Source organism: Ostrea edulis, chromosome 6, assembly GCF_947568905.1.
Source record: "Ostrea edulis chromosome 6, xbOstEdul1.1, whole genome shotgun sequence".
Taxonomy (NCBI): Eukaryota; Metazoa; Mollusca; class Bivalvia; order Ostreida; family Ostreidae; genus Ostrea; species Ostrea edulis.
The window spans coordinates 18,136,043-18,154,135 of NC_079169.1; the positions used below are offsets into that span (position 1 = coordinate 18,136,043).

The following is an 18,093-nucleotide window of genomic DNA, read 5'->3' on the forward strand; positions in this document are numbered from 1 at the left end:
AGAAAGTTTCCCAGTTTACTTTCGGGAGGTCGGTGGTCTCTTCCCAGGTACATTGTATATGGGTTCTTTCTTCCACCAATCAAAACTGGGCGCCACCAGATAACTGAAAAATTGTTGAGTGTGGCGGAAAACAGCAAAACAATCGATCAATCAAACCCACGTATATATATAAGAACAATGGAGTTAAATGGCAATCCTTTAGTAGACTTTCCTGCATACAGATACTTCATTTCTTAATCAACCAATGATGTCGGTACCATCGCTCAGTCTGGAAGAAAAGAAACAAAACTAATATTAGATATTTTATAAATTTTCCCCGACCACCAAAGCAGTGCTTTAAATTGCAGAAATATGATTGTTGATGTATTGGAATGAAATCAAGGATTGTTTGTTTGTTTCACGTCCCGTCGAGAATTTTCACTGTTATTATGACGTCACCTGTTGTAGGTGAAATACCACAAATTTAGACCTATGCTTAGCGCTCAGGGCCGTAGCAGTGGGGGTTCTTTATCTTGCAAACGCCTACCGCAACACGGGACCTCCGTTTTTAAGGCCATATCCTGAAGACCTGTGATTCCCACTCGTTCTGCATATGGTCAGTTTTTAAATCGAAGCAGGCTACTGACAAATAAGTTGATGGTGCAGGGGTTCCAAAAGTCTCGTTTAAAGTCAGCATTTCGCAAGTTCTATGGTCGTTATAACGATCTAGATTGCCAATATAACCTATCATTGGGTCAAATGCTGTCTGACGTGTCTCATACCGACTGTTAGGCCGTTCTTGACACACTGATTTTGACTATGGATAACTCCGTTTACCTGATCAAGATAAATAATAATAATACCATATTTATATAGCACCCTTTTCATACACTATGTACGCTCAAAGATAAAGGGCTCACGGCGGGTGTGACCGGTCGACAGGGAATGTTTACTCCTCCTAGACACCTGATCCCACCTCTGGTGAGTCCGGGGGTCCGTGTTTGCCCAAATATCTTTTTTATATTGCTTATAGGAGTTATGAGATTGGTCAATGTTCATAATCTTCACCTTTCACTTCTTAATGCTGAGCGTTTCGCGAAGGGGTAATCACTACCTATGTTAACGTCTTATGTTTGACGCTGCCATGGCATGAGCGGGGCTCAAACTCACGACCTCCCTGTTACGAAGCGAACGCTCTACCACTGAGCTACTCAAGGAAATGCACGTACTCGCTGAATTCTTTTTGTCTTATAACTTACTCTTTCTCGCAGATGAAATTGTAAGGTACAGTGCACGGAGCATCGTTCCAGTGATATCCGTGTTCTCTCCACAAAATTGCGCAATCTTCATGAGTATGATAGTTGTCCGGTTGCCCGGGATACCAATCACTGTAGATTGGATTTGTTTGGGAGGACGTCCATACCCAATCTCCCTCTAGTAGGACGTCAGAGAGCCCAATCATATATTCACCTTACATAAAGATAGAGGTATGAGACACAGATACGTCATACATGCACTGCGTGGATTAAGACTCTACCACATTTCAGTTACTATGCACCATAAATTCCTATGGGGCAGAGTTGACAAAAATGCCTTAATCAGCTACGTACCAGAAAAGAAGAATACAAAACATAGCCTTAGTTGTTGAGATTTCAGGATTTTTCGGATGAGAAGCCTTCCGCCATAAGACACACTGTATTACATGTATAACAAGAATTTTTTTTTTTCAATAGTACTCAAGCTAGTATATCAGACTAATATATCAGTATACCAATGTAGTACATTTGTATATGAAACTAGCATATCAAACTAGTCTATCAGTATATGAAACTGGTATGTAATTACATTTACTTTTTAATCCTTTAATTAAAAAAACATAGGAAGTTTAATGATGTCTGCTAATAACTAAAGAATCAATGAAGTCTGTTAGGCGCATGAATACAAGAGCTACTTCTTGTTGACGAACTGTCTACATAGCGTCTGCATCTCGGCCTCCTTAACCATACGTTTGCAGAATGAAATCAAAGCGTTGTTGTCCATTTCCGTCTCAGACAATGTATAATTCATCTCATTTGATACCTAGATAAGTTTATTTACCTCTAGTGTGATTATTATAACAATTCTTCATTCTGTAATTGTACTTTCAATTCATCGACGTGACAGCATGGCAGACTGGTACCGGTTAATAAGGTTTACCTTATGTATAATGATTGTACCTACACTGTTTACAATTAACTAAATTTGAAAACATTTGAACTTTTTAAAGTTCAGATTGTACAACTTTATTAATAATTTGATTTAAAGGATATTAAATCAATTCAAGAATTGGATAAAAAAAATTCAGCATTGGGCACTCTTTTTATACGCCCGTCTTAAGACGGGACGTATTATGGTATGACGTTCATGTCCGTCCGTCTGTTAGCTTTTTCGTGTCCGACCCGTAACTTAAATACTACAAGGCCTAGAATCATCAAACTTTGTCTGTAGATACATCTTGGGTAGAAGGTGTGTCGCACATTAAAACCAGGTCACTGTGACTTTTCATTAAGAAGATATTCGTCTGTCCGTCCGTCTGTTAGCTTTTTCGTGTCCGACCCGTAACTTAAATACTACAAGGCCTAGAATCATCAAACTTTGTCTGTAGATACATCTTGGGTAGAAGGTGTGTCGCACATTAAAACCAGATCACTGTGACTTTTCATTAAGAAGATATCCGTCTGTCTGTTAGCTTTTTCGTGTCCGACCCGTAACTTAAATACTACAAGGCCTAGAATCATCAAACTTTGTCTGTAGATACATCTTGGGTAGAAGGTGTGTCGCACATTAAAACCAGGTCACTGTGACTTTTCATTAAGAAGATATGGCCATATATGACAAAAACTTGTCCGGCTCATAACTTGAAAACTATTAGACCTAGAATCACCAAAATTGGTCAACTAATGCATCTTAGGTAGAAGGTGTGTCGCATCCTACTTTAAGGTCACTGTGACAATTAATTAAGGTGATATAAAAAAATGTTTTAATGGGTACAATCTATACTGTTAACAATATGTGACGGGCGTATCATGTGCCGTGGCGGTGCACTTTATTTATGCATGACATCCAGTGGTTGTTACGTTAATTGCTACTTGTCCAAAGGATTAAGATATAGGTAAAAATGTATAATAAATAAATAGTAAATAGGGTTTTCAAAATGTAACTAGTTCTAATTGTAACGGGGACCGTTACAGATGTTCCCCAAACCTCCCCCAATTAAAAAGTGATGTCCTTGTGAATCTATAGGAAAAAATCATTTTATTTTAGCCTTTAATTACATGTAGTACGTTCAATATGGTCATTTCAGTACCAAGAAATGAAAGAAAGCGTTGCACGTGCATACACGCGCACGCGTGTATGATTCCGAATTTTTGTTGATGTCGTTCAACAGGCATTTGTATCATATACCCACAGTATGAATTTCATAACGTTTCCACCAAATATAAGGAAGTTATAGCGATTTTAAAATCGTCCAATCAGAAATCAGCACACGTGCATGCACGTGCTGAGCAGTAATTCTAACCACAGCAATTTGTAAGGAGTACCAAGATACATCTAAACCCTTAATATGAATAGAATTTGATGAAAAACAAAAACGTTATCGTCCTTTAAAAATTGAATATTTAAAAAACGTTGCACGTGCATGCGCGTGTGCGTTGGCATTTTTTGTTACACCAACATATAGATACTCATATTGTCTACGTATGCTGTGAATATCATCTCATTCGCTTCATAAATAAGATAGTTACAAACGTTTTAGCATTATCCAATCAAAATGAAGCGCACGTGCATGCGCGTGCAAATTGGTAATTTTGACCATGTAAATCAGTTAAGGGTCTCAATATCTACCTATGATATGAATTTCAAGCCATTTCAATGAACAACAAAAAAGTTAGACTGATTCCAAAGTTAGCGTACAAATTTTGTAATGCGCGTGCACGCGCATGCGTGCGCGTGCTGGCAAAATAACTATTATTTTTCATATGTACAAATGATATACTATCATCCTATTTAGGTTTTATATCGCTTCCTTCAATATTCTGATTTTCCATTTTTTGTACCAAAATTGCAATGCACGTGCGCGCGCGTGCATGCACGTGCAAACAAAATGACTATCACTATGCACATCTACAAATGCTATACTATCATCCTGGAAAGTTTCATATCGATCCCTTTTGTAGTTCCTGAGAACACTACCGGACAAAAAAGTACCGGAGAAAAAGAATAATAATAATAATAATAACTAGACACTCATTACTAGTAATGAGTAGGTCTTCCGTTAGACCACTTCCGGTTAAGAGCTTTCTGTTCCTACGAAAACCATTTAAATGTATCAGAAAATGTGCCTTAACAATGAATGAGAAATGTTTTATCGAAATTTTTACTCCTTTCTCGTAACTTCCGGTGACGACCGGAAGTACTATTCAGATGCGTTTTCCTATAAATGAGAGCGACTCTTTACTGTTGATATTCCCTGAGAATTTCACGTCTCTATCTGAAAGAATTCTCAACAAAAACAAGTAGACTAAAGAAAGAAAAAGTAGTAGGTTACTACCGACCGGAAGTCAATTTTGAAAAACAAAATTATCAAAACTTTAGAAGTTGATACTTTTATTAAGACATGTGAAAATCATATGAAAGACTTCAAATATACGCGAGATTTATGGGGACAAAGACAGGAAAAGTAAAAAGGTATTTTATCAAGAAACCGGAAGTAGTCGTTTTGACTACCGACAGAGTCCATATTCTTTTGACACTTTGAAAGAGAGTTAATAAACTAGTATAGTTTTCAATTTAAAGGAAAAAGTTTGAAATTTGCGATTCTTTCCCTCACTTCCGGTGACGACAGGAAGTGAGGGTCGACATATTCAACCCCCTACTGCACTCTTACAAACGGAGATTGATCATCCCTGAATATTTGATGAACCTATATTTTACCTTTTCGAAGTAAAATGCTGGACAAAATTCCTTTTGAGAAACAGAAAATCGGCCATATTTTCCGACCGGAAGTGAATTTTGTAAAAACAAAAATAACTAGTTCTAATTGTAACGGGGACCGTTACATATGTTCCCCAAACCTCCCCCAATTAAAAAGTGATGTCCTTGTGAATCTATAGGAAAAAATCATTTTATTGTAGCCTTTAATTACATGTAGTACGTTCAATATGGTCATTTCAGTACCAAGAAATGAAAGAAAGCGTTGCACGTGCATACACGCGCACGCGTGTATGATTCCGAATTTTTGTTGATGTCGTTCAACAGGCATTTGTATCATATACCCACAGTATGAATTTCATAACGTTTTCACCAAATATAAGGAAGTTATAGCGATTTTAAAATCGTCCAATCAGAAATCAGCACACGTGCATGCACGTGCTGAGCAGTAATTCTAACCACAGCAATTTGTAAGGAGTACCAAGATACATCTAAACCCCTAATATGAATAGAATTTGATGAAAAACAAAAACGTTATCGTCCTTTAAAAATTGAACATTTAAAAAACGTTGCACGCGCATGCGCGTGTACGTTGGCATTTTTTGTTACACCAACATATAGATACACATATTGTCTACATATGCTGTGAATATCATCTCATTCGCTTCATAAATAAGATAGTTACAAACGTTTTAGCATTATCCAATCAAAATGAAGCGCACGTGCATGCGCGTGCAAATTGGTAATTTTGACCATGCAAATCAGTTAAGGGTCTCAATATCTACCTATGATATGAATTTCAAGCCATTTCAATGAACAACAAAAAAGTTAGACTGATTCCAAAGTTAGCGTACAAATTTTGTAATGCGCGTGCACGCGCATGCGTGCGCGTGCTGGCAAAATAACTATTATTTTTCATATGTACAAATGATATACTATCATCCTATTTAGGTTTTATATCGCTTCCTTCAATATTCTGATTTTCCATTTTTTGTACCAAAATTGCAATGCACGTGCGCGCGCGTGCATGCACGTGCAAACAAAATGACTATCACTATGCACATCTACAAACGCTATACTATCATCCTGGAAAGTTTCATATCGATCCCTTTTGTAGTTTCTGAGAACACTACCGGACAAAAAAGTACCGGAGAAAAAGAATAATAATAATAATAATAATAATAATAAGAAACAGAGTAAAAACAATATGTTCCCAAACTTTGTTTGGGGAACATAATTATAGCAAGGTCATTTCATCAGACATTATTCCTGAAAATATCAAGAAAATATATCCAGACTCGAAGAAATCGGAAAATCGACATTTTTTCAAATACTTCCGGTAGAGACCGGAAGTGACGGATGAAAAAATTGAATGTATGTGTACATTGGACTAATGTTAGTTGATCAACTCTAGAAGTTTCAAGCGTCTATCTATATTCATTATTGAGAAAGTGAAAAGACAAGGTTTGAATATGTCCACCCCATATCTCACGACCGGAAATGAATTTTACAAAAAGATTTAAATATACTCTAGAAATTTATAGTATCTATAACATATATAAAATTCAAATCATTAACTTGTTTCATGACCGAGATTTATGGCACTGAAAAATGAGAGAATGAATAGTCTTTCTTTGTTATAACCGGAAGTTGGAAATTCAACTTCCGGTGGGGTCAACATTTTTTGAGAATTAGAACGAGACCTAGAAAACCGATATAGGTTTCAATTTGAAAAAAAAAGTTTGAAATTTATGATTCATTAATCACTTCCGGTGACGACCGGAAGTGACGGACGACATTCTTAACCCCCTCCTGCACGCCTACAAAGTGAGATCTATTCACTCTGAAAATTTGGTGACTCTATCTTTTACTGTTTCTGAGAAAAACGCTAGACAAGGAAAACAGCTAATAAGCCGTATTTGCCGACCGGAAGTGAATTCTACAAAAATATTTGACGTTACTCTAAACATTTATAGTGACTATAATATATGTAAAACTCAACTCATTAACTAGTTTCATGACCGAGATTTATGGCACTGAAAAATGAGAAAATGAGTGGGCTTTCTTTGATATAACCGGAAGTTGAAGATTCAACTTCCGGTGGGGTCAACATTTTTTGAGAATTCGAACGAGATATAATAAACCAAAGTAGGTTTCAATTTGAAAGAAAAAAGTTTGAAATTGATGATTTATTTAATCACTTCCGGTGACGACCGGAAGTGACGGCGACAAAAAATAATACGTGCATGCACCATAGAGAAAATAGATTTATCATCCCTGGAAGTTTCATTCGATTATCTTTAGTGGTTTTCAAGTTTACCCCCGGACAAAGTTTCTTTCAAAAACCGGAAAATCGGACGTATCTGACGAACGGAAGTGAATTTTGAAAAAATGAAAAAAATGCCTCGAGGTACCATCGTTGTCTATAACCTGTGAAAGTTTCAGGAAAATCCATCCAGCGGTCTCGGAGACGAAAGGGAAAAAAAAAAATAATAATAATAATAAACAGTAGAATCACTAGAAGGTCTTCCGTTTATGAGTAGGTCTTCCGTTAGACCACTTCCGGTAAAGAGCTTTCTGTTCCTACGAAAACCATTTAAATATATCAGTAAATGTGCCTTAACAATGAATGAGAAATGTATTATCGAATTTTTTACTCCTTTCTCGTAACTTCCGGTGACGACCGGAAGTACTATTCAGATGCTTTTTCCTATAAATGACAGCGACTCTTTACTGTTTATATTCCCTGAAAATTTCACGTCTCTATCTGAAAGAGTTCTCAAAAAAAGAAGTAAACCTAAGAAAGAAAAAGTAGTAGGTTACTACCGACCGGAAGTCAATTTTGAAAAATAAAATTATCAAAACTTTGGAAGTTTATACTTTTATTAAGACATGTGAAAATCATATGAAAGACTTCAAATATAAGCGAGATTTATAGGGACAAAGAGACGAAAATTAAAAAGGTATTTTATCAAGAAACCGGAAGTAGTCGTTTTGACTACCGACAGAGTCAATATTCTTAGACTCAACAACTTTAGTTCTATATGTCTTTACAAAATATTTACCTGTAAAAAGTTATTGAGATCGACCGATATCGACAAAAAATCGACTCTACAGGCGAGCCATTAGGACCATAGGCCTATTTCTTGATATCAATCGATAGATCTCGATAAACTGAACAACTTTTGTTCAATATGTCCTTACAAAATATTTACCAGTTACAAGTTTGTGAAATCGACTGATATTGACAAAAATCGACTCTACAGGCGAGCCATGAGGCCCACAGACCCATTTTTTGATATTGATCGATAGGTTATGACACATTGAACAACTTTTGTTCAATAATGCTTTTCAAAAAGTATGTCGTTTTAAAGATATGAGGCGTCAAATATTTACGATTTTGGCCCTTAAAATCTCTAATTACGTAACATATGACCTACTTTTTGATTTGATAAGATCAAGCTCGTTGAGATGAACATTTCCGCTTCTACAACTTATTATAAAATATTAATAGTTTCTGAGATATTCTCAAAAACATTTGGACCCTTCTGAACCCCTAATTTAAAGGGCCAGCCCGTTTTGCTTGATATCGTAAGAAAGGCCTTGTCATTTTAAACATTTTTTGCTCAACAAGTATTTAGAAATTCTTTACCGTTCTCGAGTTATCTCTACAAGAAATATTTAGGGGCCAAACTGTAGCTCCCTAACGGGGCCACATAGGGAAAAAATGAAATGTACATATTGTTTACATTATCATTCTGAACAACTTTTGTTCAATAATGCTTTTCAAAATATTTGTCGTTTTCAAGATATGAGGCGTCAATTATTTATGATTTTGGCCCTTAAAATCCCTTATTACGTAACATATGACCTACTTTTTGATTTGATAAGAACAAGCTCGTTTAGATGAACATTTCCGCTTCAATGACTTATTACAAAATATTAATAGTTTCTGAGATATTCTCATAAACCTTTGGACCCTTCTGGGCCCCTAATTTAAAGGGTCAGCCCCTTTTGCTTGATATCGTAAGAAAGGTCATGACATTTCAAACATTTTTTGTTCAACAAGTATTTAGAAATTCTTTACCGTTCTCGAGTTATTTCTAGAAGTAATTTTTAGGGGCCAAACTGTAGCTCCCTAACGGGGCCACATAGGGTAAAAACGAAATATGCATATTGTTCAGATCATCATTCTGAACAACTTTTGTTCTTTATTGCTTTTCAAAATATTTGTCGTTTTCGAGATACAAGGGGTAAAAAATTTATGGTTTTGGCCCTTAAAATCCCTTATTACGTAACATATGACCTAAATTTTTATATGAATAGATTTGGATTGTTGAGATGAACATTTTTTGTTCTTTGACTTCTACCAAAATATTAACGATTTTTGAGATATTTGATCTAGACTTTGAGCCCATCTAGATCCCTAATTGAAGGGGCTAGCCCCTAAATCTTGATATTTTCGAAAAGATCTCGTAAATGTGCACAACTTTTGTTCTACATGTCTTAACAAAATATTTGCAAGAAAAAAGATATTGCAGATCAAAGGTCAAAAATCGCCGAATTGGGCGAAAAATTTTGGCATCCATTTTTTCAGGTCCAGGCGAGCCTTTAGGCAAATCGCCTCCGGTAAAATCGAATCCCCCACAAATCTTCTAAAATGTTTACTCTATCTTGTGTAGAAATTTCAAGACTCTAGCTTCAAAACTAACGGAGGAGATGTGTGGACAACAAGGCCCTTCAAAAAGTCACTAAAAGAGAGATAACTCCTGACCGGAAGTGACGTCAAGCACGAAATTTTGCAAGCAAAGTTTCGTCACCAAAAGACATCTTTCCTGAAAATTTCGTGAAAATCGATCGAGAAATGGCTGAGAAAAACGCGTGTACTACCAAGGAAAATAATAATAATAATAATAATGAAGAAGAAGAACGCGAACAATAATAGTAAGGTCTTCCGCAGGAGACGGAAGACCTTAATAACTAGTACTTATTGTAACGGGGACCGTTACAGATGTCCCCCAAACATTCCCCCATTTAGGAAGTGGTGTCATTTATTTCAGTACAAGTGGTTTTGACCATTGCAAACTGTGAAATATGTGAATATATAACTATTTTATAACGTTCAGTCCATTTCATGCTAATACAAATCAGTTATAAAGATCTGAGAGTTTTGTGCACGTGCACGTACGTGCATGCACATGCAGATACATAATTCGACCATCTCGATACATTAGAAGTCTTACTATATGAGTACAAGAGAAGTTTCACAACTGTTCAATGAAAAACGAGAAATTAACAACAACTCAAAACTACAGAGACCGAAATCAATCCACGTGCATACACGTGCGCGTGAGTACCACACAACAATTTTGTTGATGCTAATCAATAGACATTTGAACAATATACTTACTATATGAATTTGGTATCGATCGCTTCACTCTTAAGAAAGTTATTGCGATTTCAAAATCGTCCAATCTGAATTAAGCTCACGTGCATGTACGTGCAGGGAAGTGATTTTGAGACTATTAATAAATTGACAGGCCCAAAACATACCTGCAACCTAATTTTCAAACCTATTCATTGCAATCTCAAAATGTTATAGACCAATACTCAAATTTAGACGTCAAAAATTACAATGCACGCGCATTCACGCGCACGCGATTTTGATAATGGAAATTTTCTTGACACCATTTCACAGACATTCATATCATAGATCCTCAGAGTAAATTTGAAATCATTTCAGTTTTTAATTCAATAGTTATGACCATTTTAGTACCCGAAAAATGAAAGAAAAGCTATGCACGTGCATACACGGGCACGTGAGTATGACCTGGCATCAATGTTGATGTCATTCAATAGACATTTGATAGATATACTTACAGTATAAATTTCATATTGTTTCCATCATTTATAAGAAAGTTATGGCGATTTGAAAATCGTCCAATCAGAATTTAGCACACGTGCATTCACATGCCGGATGGTAATTATGACTATACACTTTTGTTAAGAATATCATGATACATATACAATACAAGTTTGAAAAGATTTTGACAAAAAACAAAAAAGTTATGGTCATTGAAAGAATTGAACCTTCAAAAGACAATGCACGTGCGTGCGCATGCGCGTTTGCAATTTTTATTACATCGACCTGTAGATATTTCACATGTCTACCTATCCTGTAAATATCATTAAATTTCCTTAATTGGTATGAATGTTATAAACGGTTTTGTATTATCCAATCAAATTGAAGCACACGTGCATGCGCGTGCAAAATTGAAATTTTGACGATGCCAAACAGTTAAGGGTCCCATGTTATACCTACGATATAAATATCAAACGATTTCATTGAAAAATAAAAAAGTTAGACTGATTCCAAAGTTTGTAAACAAAAAATCCAATGCACGTGCATGCACATGCATGCATTTTCATGCAAAATGACATTCGTTCCGCACATCTACATATGCTATACTATCATCCTAAAAAGGTTTCATATTGATCCCTTCAGTAGTTTCTGAGAACACTCGTAGACAAAAAAGTCCCAAGAAGAAAGAAAGAATAATAATAATAACTAGATGCGATCTCGTTGCGAGCAACGAGTGGGTCTTCCGTCCAATTTTAGATGTGATGAGATAAGAATTCGAATGAGATTTTCGTTCATGAATAATGATACAAATATATTGTCTAGACGTACAATTTAGCTTCGGTAATGTTTTACAAATATTGATCATTTAAGTGCTATGAATTAAAGACTCTCTGTCGCTCTCGGCCACTAATTGAAGGGGTCAGACTTTTCTTCGACAAACAAGTTAATAATGTTATATATACTGCGATACAAATTCGACTGATCAGGCGAGTCATGTCGCCCGGAGGCCTATTTTTTTAAAATATCATTCTAGATATATCTCGTAAAACTGAACTAATTTTGTTCTACATGTCCTATCAAAATTTTCTTGAGAAAAAAGTTATTGATTGCAACATTTATCAGATTGTTAAGGCGAGTCATAAGGCCCGTGGGCCTTTTTCTTGATATCATTTGAAAGATCTTGCAAAACTGAACAACTTTTGTTCTACATGTCTTATCAAAAGTTTCTCCAGAAAAAAGTTATTGATTGTGACACAAATCAAACTGTTCAAGCGAACCATGAGGCCCGTTCGCCTTTTTCATGATGTTGTTCGAAAGATCTTTCAAAACTGAAGAATTTTTGTTCTAGATGTCTTATTAAAAGTTTATTGACAAAAATGTTATAGCTTGCAACAATAACCCAACTGTTCAGGTGAGCCATGAGACCCGCAGGCCTATTTCTTAACATCGTTAGTTAACGCTTGCGAAACTGAACAGCATTTGTTCTACATGTCTTATCAAAAGTTTCTCCAGAAAAAAGTTATTGTGACACTAATCAAACTGTTCAGGCGAGCCATGAGGCCAGTTGGCCTTTTTCATGATGTTGTTCGAAAGATCTTGCAAAACTGAACAACTTTCGCTCTAGATGTCTCATTAAAAGTTTCTTGACGAAAATGTTATAGATTGGAACAATAACCCAACTGTTCAGGTGAGCCATGAGACCCGCAGGCCTATTTCTTAACATCGTTAGTTAACGCTTGCGAAACTGAACAACATTTGTTCTACATGTCTTATCAAAAGATTCTCGAGAAAAAAGTTAGTAATTGTGACACTGATCAATCTGTTCAGGCGAGCCATGAGGCCCGTTGGCCTTTTTCATGATGTTGTTCGAAAGATCTTGCAAAACTGAACAACTTTCGCTCTAGATGTCTCATTAAAAGTTTCTTGACGAAAATGTTATAGATTGGAACAATAACCCAACTGTTCAGGTGAGCCATGAGACCCGCAGGCCTATTTCTTAACATCGTTAGTTAACGCTTGCGAAACTGAACAACATTTGTTCTACATGTCTTATCAAAAGATTCTCGAGAAAAAAGTTAGTAATTGTGACACTGATCAATCTGTTCAGGCGAGCCATGAGGCCCGTTGGCCTTTTTCATGATGTTGTTCGAAAGATCTTGCAAAACTGAACAACTTTTGTTCTAGATGTCTTCTTAAAAGTTTCTTGACAAAAATGTTATAGATTGCAACAATAACCCAACTGTTCAGGTGAGCGATGAGACCCGCGGGCCTATTTCTTAACATCGTTAGTTAACGCTTGCGAAACTGAACAACGTTTGTTCTACATGTCTTGTCAAAAGTTTCTCGAGAAAAAAGTTATCAATGTTATTAATTGCGATACAAATTCGACTGTTCAGGCGAGCCATGACGCCCGGGAGCCTTTTTTAAGATATCATGAAATAGATCTTGCAAAACTGAACAACTTTTATTCTACATGTCTTACCAAAAGTTTCGTGAGAAAAAAATTAATCATTGTAACAGAAATTCAATGGTTCAGGCGAGCCATGAGGCCCATGGGCCTATTTCTTGATATGACACGAAAGATCTCAATAAACTGTACAACTTTTGTTATATATATCTAAACAAAATATTTACGAGTAAAAAGTTCTGATTTAAAACGTGGAAAAAAATTGGACACTTTTTTAAATTCCATTTTCGACCCATACCGAGCTTCCATACTAGGCACTTCCGGAAATTTTTAAAACCCAGGTGCACAACTACAATATGTCGTCTAACATCACTGAAAATTTCAGCACTCTAGCTTTTACCGTTTTCGAGTTTTTGTCTGGACAAAATGGTCATCTGAAAATCGAGAAAAGGGGGATAACTTCCAACCGGAAGTGATTTTTCAAAAATTGAAACGGCGGTAAAAACTTCAAATGGCAACGCATCAATCCTGAAAATTTGAAGCAAATCGATTCAGCCATCTCCGAGAAATCTTCTGCACAAAAATCGGTAAGGAGAAAAAAAAAGAATAATAATAATAACTAGACACAATCTCGTTGCGAGCAACGAGAAGGTCTTCCGTCCGATTTGTTGATGCACTCGGAGTTAAAAAAAAAAAAAAAAGACAAATGAGTCCAAATTTAGTTTCTGACTTTAAGACACTTTAGATATAATCAATTTTTCATATCATAAGCTTCTGAAGCAAAGTTGCGGTGAAATTCGTTTGAAATTCGACTCTCCAGGCGAGCCATAAGGCCCGCGGGCCTATTTCTTGATGTCATTTGTTAGCCCTCTATAGACTCAACAACTTTACTTCTATATGTCTTTACAAAATATTTACCTGTAAAAAGTTATTGAGATCGACCGATATCGACAAAAAATCGACTCTACAGGCGAGCCATTAGGACCATAGGCCTATTTCTTCATATCAATCGATAGATCTCGATAAACTGAACAACTTTTGCTCGATATGTCCTTACAAAATATTTACCAGTTACAAGTTTTTGAAATCGACTGATATCGACAAAAATCGACTCTACAGGCGAGCCATGAGGCCCACAGACCCATTTTTTGATATTGATCGATAGGTTATGACACATTGAACAACTTTTGTTCAATAATGCTTTTCAAAAAATATGTCGTTTTAAAGATATGAGGTGTCAAATATTTACGATTTTGGCCCTTAAAATCTCTAATTACGTAACAGATGACCTACTTTTTGATTTGATAAGATCAAGCTCGTTGAGATGAACATTTCCGCTTCTACAACTTATCATAAAATATTAATAGTTTCTGAGATATTCTCAAAAACATTTGGACCCTTCTGAACCCCTAATTTAAAGGGCCAGCCCGTTTTGCTTGATATCGTAAGAAAGGCCTTGTCATTTTAAACATTTTTTGCTCAACAAGTATTTAGAAATTCTTTACCGTTCTCGAGTTATCTCTACAAGAAATATTTAGGGGCCAAACTGTAGCTCCCTAACGGGGCCACATAGGGAAATAACGAAATGTACATATTGTTTAGATTATCATTCTGAACAACTTTTGTTCAATAATGCTTTTCAAAATATTTGTCGTTTTCAAGATATGAGGCGTCAATTATTTATGATTTTGGCCCTTAAAATCCCTTATTACGTAACATATGACCTACTTTTTGATTTGATAAGAACAAGCTCGTTTAGATGAACATTTCCACTTCAATGACTTATTACAAAATATTAATAGTTTCTGAGATATTCTCATAAACCTTTGGACCCTTCTGGGCCCCTAATTTAAAGGGTCAGCCCCTTTTGCTTGATATCGTAAGAAAGGTCATGACATTTCAAACATTTTTTGTTCAACAAGTATTTAGAAATTCTTTACCGTTCTCGAGTTATTTCTAGAAGTAATTTTTAGGGGCCAAACTGTAGCTCCCTAACGGGGCCACATAGGGAAAAAACGAAATGTACATATTGTTTAGATTATCATTCTGAACAACTTTTGTTCAATAATGCTTTTCAAAATATTTGTTGTTTTCAAGATATGAGGCGTCAATTATTTATGATTTTGGCCCTTAAAATCCCTTATTACGTAACATATGACCTACTTTTTGATTTGATAAGAACAAGCTCGTTTAGATGAACATTTCCGCTTCAATGACTTATTACAAAATATTAATAGTTTCTGAGATATTCTCATAAACCTTTGGACCCTTCTGGGCCCCTAATTTAAAGGGTCAGCCCCTTTTGCTTGATATCGTAAGAAAGGTCATGACATTTCAAACATTTTTTGTTCAACAAGTATTTAGAAATTCTTTACCGTTCTCGAGTTATTTCTAGAAGTAATTTTTAGGGGCCAAACTGTAGCTCCCTAACGGGGCCACATAGGGTAAAAACGAAATATGCATATTGTTCAGATCATCATTCTGAACAACTTTTGTTCTTTATTGCTTTTCAAAATATTTGTCGTTTTCGAGATACAAGGGGTAAAAAATTTATGGTTTTGGCCCTTAAAATCCCTTATTACGTAACATATGACCTAAATTTTTATATGAATAGATTTGGATTGTTGAGATGAACATTTTTTGTTCTTTGACTTCTACCAAAATATTAACGATTTTTGAGATATTTGATCTAGACTTTGAGCCCATCTAGATCCCTAATTGAAGGGGCTAGCCCCTAAATCTTGATATTTTCGAAAAGATCTCGTAAATGTGCACAACTTTTGTTCTACATGTCTTAACAAAATATTTGCAAGAAAAAAGATATTGCAGATCAAAGGTCAAAAATCGCCGAAATGGGCGAAAAATTTTGGCATCCATTTTTTCAGGTCCAGGCGAGCCTTTAGGCAAATCGCCTCCGGTAAAATCGAATCCCCCACAAATCTTCTAAAATGTTTACTCTATCTTGTGTAGAAATTTCAAGACTCTAGCTTCAAAACTAACGGAGGAGATGTGTGGACAACAAGGCCCTTCAAAAAGTCACTAAAAGAGAGATAACTCCTGACCGGAAGTGACGTCAAGCACGAAATTTTGCAAGCAAAGTTTCGTCACCAAAAGACATCTTTCCTGAAAATTTCGTGAAAATCGATCGAGAAATGGCTGAGAAAAACGCGTGTACTACCAAGGAAAATAATAATAATAATGAAGAAGAAGAACGCGAACAATAATAGTAAGGTCTTCCGCAGGAGACGGAAGACCTTAACAATAATAGTAAGGTCTTCCGCAGGAGACGGAAGACCTTAATAACTAGTACTTATTGTAACGGGGACCGTTACAGATGTTCCCTAAACAGTCCCCCATTTAGTGAGTGGTGACATTTATTTCAGTACAAGTTGTTTTGACCATTGCAAACTGTGTAGCATGTGAATATATAATTATCTTATAACGTTCAGTCCATTTCATACTAGTTCAAATCAGTTATAAAGATCTGAGAGTTTTGTGCACGTGCACGTACGTGCATGCACGTGAATATAAATAATTCGTCCATGTCGATACATTAGAAGTTTTACTATATGAGTAGAAGAGAAGTTTCACAACTGTTCAATGAAAAACGAGAAATTAACGGCAACTCAAAACTACAAAGACCGAAATCAATGCACGTGCATACACGTGCGCGTGAGTACCACACAACAATTTTGTTGATGCTATTCAATAGACATTTGAACAATATACTTACTATATGAATTTGGTATTGATCGCTTCACTCATAAGAAAGTTATTGGCATTTCAAAATCGTCCAATCAGAATTAAGCGCACGTGCATGCGCGTGCAGGGAAGTGATTTTGAGACTATTAATAAATAGAGAGGCCCAAAACATACCTGCAACCTAATTTTCAAACCTATTCATTGCAATCTCAAAATGATATAGACCAATACTTCAATTTAGACGTCAAAAATAACAATGCACGCGCATTCACGCGCACGCGATTTCGATAATGGAAATTTTCTTGACACCATTTCACAGACATTCATATCATAGATCCTCAGGGTAAATTTGAATCCATTTCAGTTTTTAATTCAATAGTTATGACCATTTTAGTACTCGAAAAATGAAAGAAAAGCTATGCACGTGCATACACGGGCACGTGAGTATGACTCAGCATCAATGTTGATGTCATTCAATAGACATTTGATAGATATACTTACAGTATAAATTTCATATTGTTTCCATCATTTATAAGAAAGTTATGGCGATTTGAAAATCGTCCAATCACAATTTAGTACACGTGCATGCACGTGGCGGATGGTAATTATGACTGTACACTGTTGTTAAGAATATCAAGATACATATACAATACAAGTTTGAAAAGATTTGGACAAAAAACAAAAAAGTTATGGTCATTGAAAGAATTGAACCTTCAAAAGACAATACACGTTCGTGCGCATGCGCGTTTGCAATTTTTATTACATTAATCTGTAGATATCTGACATGTCTACCTATCCTGTAAATATCATTAAATTTCCTTGATTGGCATGAATGTTATAAACGGTTTTGTATTATCCAATCAAATTGAAGCACACGTGCATTCGCATGCAGAATTGAAATTTTGACGATGCCAAACAGTTAAGAGTCCCATGTTATACCTACGATATAAATATCAAACGATTTTAGTGAAAAATAAAAAAGTTAGACTGATTCCAAAGTTTGTAAACAAAAAATCCAATGCACGTGCATGCACATGTATGCATTTTCAGACAAAATGACATTCGTTCCGCACATCTACATATGCTATACTATCATCCTAAAAAGGTTTCATATTGATCCCTTGAGTAGTTTCTGAGAACACTCGTGGACAAAAAAGTCCCAAGAAGAAAG

The 18,093-nt window shown here is 35.7% G+C and overlaps 1 protein-coding gene across 1 annotated transcript in view; it reads right to left on the bottom strand.

Moving 5' to 3' along the window:
• Window positions 1-183: 183 nt before the first annotated feature.
• LOC125645814 (perlucin-like) overlaps window positions 184-18,093 on the bottom strand; it is a 28,424-nt gene continuing 10,514 nt past the window's right edge. The window contains exons 4-5 of the mRNA XM_056141747.1: window positions 1,239-1,449; window positions 184-268 (exon numbers count right to left, since the gene is read on the bottom strand). Coding sequence (XP_055997722.1) covers window positions 238-268; window positions 1,239-1,449 — 242 coding nt within the window. The 3' untranslated portion in view covers window positions 184-237. The remainder of the gene's footprint in view (window positions 269-1,238; window positions 1,450-18,093) is intronic.